Raw genomic sequence first — 3,017 nt, 5'->3', positions numbered from 1 at the left:
CTCTAAAAATGTGCCGAAGGTGTCCCAGTCTCCCCAACTGACACGGAAATATTTCGCAAAACTTTTTTTTGAAATTGCAGCCTTTTGGTCGTAAAAAGGTAGACCAACATAGAAAATTATCCAAAAAAATGTAAAAAAAATTATATTAGGTCTATGTGCAAACCTTGACCTAGATAGATAATTATCTGTATATATGCCAGCTTCCGAAACCCCGCAATGTTACTTTGGTAGGAACGATTGGACAACTGATTCTAATAAAATTGTTCATTAAAAATAGGGACCAATTTTAAAAATTCCTGGTAGGGAGATTTTAAAATATAAAATTAAAGGCACTTCGGTTGAAAAAACGTGCCTAAAGTGACCTATACACCGAATAATGGGGGATACTCCGAAATATTGGGGTACCATTATATGGGGCTAACCAAAAAGGACCAATTTATCCGATTTTCAACACCAAAATTCATATGTGCAAAATTTCAAAACTCTGTGTTCAATATTGCGAGCTGTAAGGTCATTTAATTCGACATAGAATTAGCTATAAACAAATTTCTTTCTTTACATTTCTTTGCACTTTTGAGATTTTTTACAAATATATATATATATATATATATATATATATAGTGTTTTCATAATTAATGTAATAATATAACTAGATTGACCTAATTACGAATTGGTATCTGATCTAAAAATGAGCCGTTTGTTTATCAGTTATCATCAGTTACTATCCTGTTCCCTTTAAAGGTATTCCCCTTAGACATAATTCACCTCTGCCAGAATTTTTTTTCCATCCACGAAACATCTGTGAATAACATTACAAATAATAGCATTATTCGGTATTATTCCCCCAATAATGATAACTTTGTTAGGGGAATCCATACTTGCTACTCAATGACAATCCCTAATACTAAATTATAGCCAAGCTGCTCAAAATACCAAATAATGGGAATACAGTTAAAACGTGGAGTAATGTTGAAAAATTTTGGTAGGAAAATTCGCTCTACAATAAAAACAAAATAAAAAAAAAATTATAGCTATACCAATATCCCATTGACGATACGGGATGTACCAAAATGTGAACCGATATATCGAATTTGAAAACATCATAGAGGGACTAGCAATGTGTGTACAAATTTTCACAGCTCAATCTTAATTATTGTCATCTCAAAATACAGGCATGCTTTTATCCAATTTCATCGTATACATGCGAATAACTTATTTTTTCAAAATTCGTTACACTATGCGTTGTATCATAGGCTCTCTTGAGCAATTTTCAAATCTTGGCATTCTCTTCTTTTGTACAAAGTCTACAAAAGGTAATGGTTTATGTCATTGCTATTAAATAATTCCCTTTTTAGTACAACTTTAAATGCGATACATTTCCAAATATAGCCGGAAATCATTAAATAAAAACAAGATTTATCTTTCTTTTCAATTTTCACATTTTTTAATTAATTTTAAATAAAAAAAACACAATAAAAAACTATGACTATACTGTTGTTGTTGTTTTCCATACACTAAATGCAATCAATTCAATTTTTTTTTTTAGTAGAAAACAAGCTTTGTTTTGTTGTTACTACTTTTCTCTTAATTAATATTCACTACCTATTATTTAATAACTTAAAGCTAATATTTATATTTACAAGGGGGGCTGGGGAGTGGAGGTGGTATTGGTACAACAAACAAATAAAATTAATTACAAAATAAAAAAATAATATCAAAAAATGCAAATAAATACACATTTTCAATATACAATTTCAGGAAAGGAATAAATATCAAATATTTGTTGTGGTTGTTGTAGTTGTTGTTTTCACATTAATTGCTCAAAATCCGTTACATAATACTGGGCCCTTTTATATACCTCAGGACGCACCACATTACCACCGAAACCAACGAAATAATTTGCTGGCGGTACGGCTTCCAAATCGGTGGCACCATCACCAATCATGGTTATCACAGTATCCGCTTCGTATTGTTTACGTATGTGAGCAATAGCCTCTGCTTTACCGCCCGATCGGGATGTGGGTTGATTGGTGTCGAAGGCAGCATATTCGCCATTACAGTAGAACATCAATTTGTTGGCATACAAATGGGAGAGGGGCACATTCAGCTCATTGGCCACCGGCTCGATGAGACAGTGGAAACCACCAGATATCAAATAGACTTGTTTACCCTCGGCCTTTAGATGTTCAACGAAACGTTTAACATTGCGTGTCAATGTGCTGGGTCGGGATTTGAGAAAATCGCGAATTTGTTCTTGGCTAGGTCTAATGATATCTAGGCGAATTTTGAGAGCATCCTGGAAGGTCATTGAACCGCCCATGGCTTCTTTGGTAACACGGGCCACCTCAGAACCTTTGCCACAGAAATCGGCCAATTCATCGATACCTTCTTCACGGATCACCGTCGAATCCACATCGAAACAGACAATGTGCGATTTCTGTATAACTTTGGCAGCCAAATCGGGACATTTACTGGTGGTGGTGGTTGTTGTTGTCGCATCATTCATGGTATGTAGATTATTACCATTCAGGGTTTTCGATGCAATGGCATGGCATGTGGCAGCTCCATTTAGGACTGATGATGAGGAGGAACAGCCATTTGTGGCTGCACGTAAACCAATTGTGGAACTCATTCTGATGAAGATGCTTCTAACTAAACCGCACTGCACTTTGTAATGATTGACACGATCGTGTGATCTTTTTGGGGAATTATTAAACAATGGGGTATGCGCCTTTGTGTGTGTTGGAATGGAAAATTTTGTTGTTTTCTTCCTCTTTCTCTTCCACGTTTTATTATTCTGAACACTTTCACAGCAGCTCGGGTGATTTGTTTTAGATAAAACACGTTTCTGTTTTTATTTTTTTCTTTTGGATTAGGTAATCATAAACAATGCTTCTTGCTTTTTTATTCAAACACTCGATCGAATATCATAGAAAATGTTTTGTTTGGTTCAAGTTCACGATCACTAGTCCACCACAATGTCGGAGTTTTTTGTATCTCTTTTGTTTCTGTTTTCA

General features: G+C 34.6%; 1 protein-coding gene across 1 annotated transcript; it reads right to left on the bottom strand.

Moving 5' to 3' along the window:
* Nucleotides 1–1,804: 1,804 nt before the first annotated feature.
* LOC133324494 (phosphoserine phosphatase) lies at nucleotides 1,805–2,632 on the bottom strand. The gene has a single exon (XM_061533328.1). It carries the CDS (start codon nucleotides 2,630–2,632, stop codon nucleotides 1,808–1,810), a length of 825 nt encoding a protein of 274 aa, XP_061389312.1. The 3' UTR covers nucleotides 1,805–1,807.
* Between the last annotated feature and the right edge of the window lie 385 nt (nucleotides 2,633–3,017).

Source organism: Musca vetustissima, unplaced genomic scaffold, assembly GCF_032173495.1.
Source record: "Musca vetustissima isolate MV318-11 ecotype Yass unplaced genomic scaffold, APGP_CSIRO_Mvet_v1 utg3405, whole genome shotgun sequence".
Lineage (NCBI taxonomy): Eukaryota > Metazoa > Arthropoda > Insecta > Diptera > Muscidae > Musca > Musca vetustissima.
This window is presented reverse-complemented; position numbering and strand designations above follow the sequence as displayed.

What these genes read in the sequence shown, in the direction of transcription:
- LOC133324494 (XM_061533328.1), bottom strand. Translation starts at nt 2,632, where the DNA reads ATGAGTTCCACAATTGGTTTACGTGCAGCCACAAATGGCTGTTCCTCC.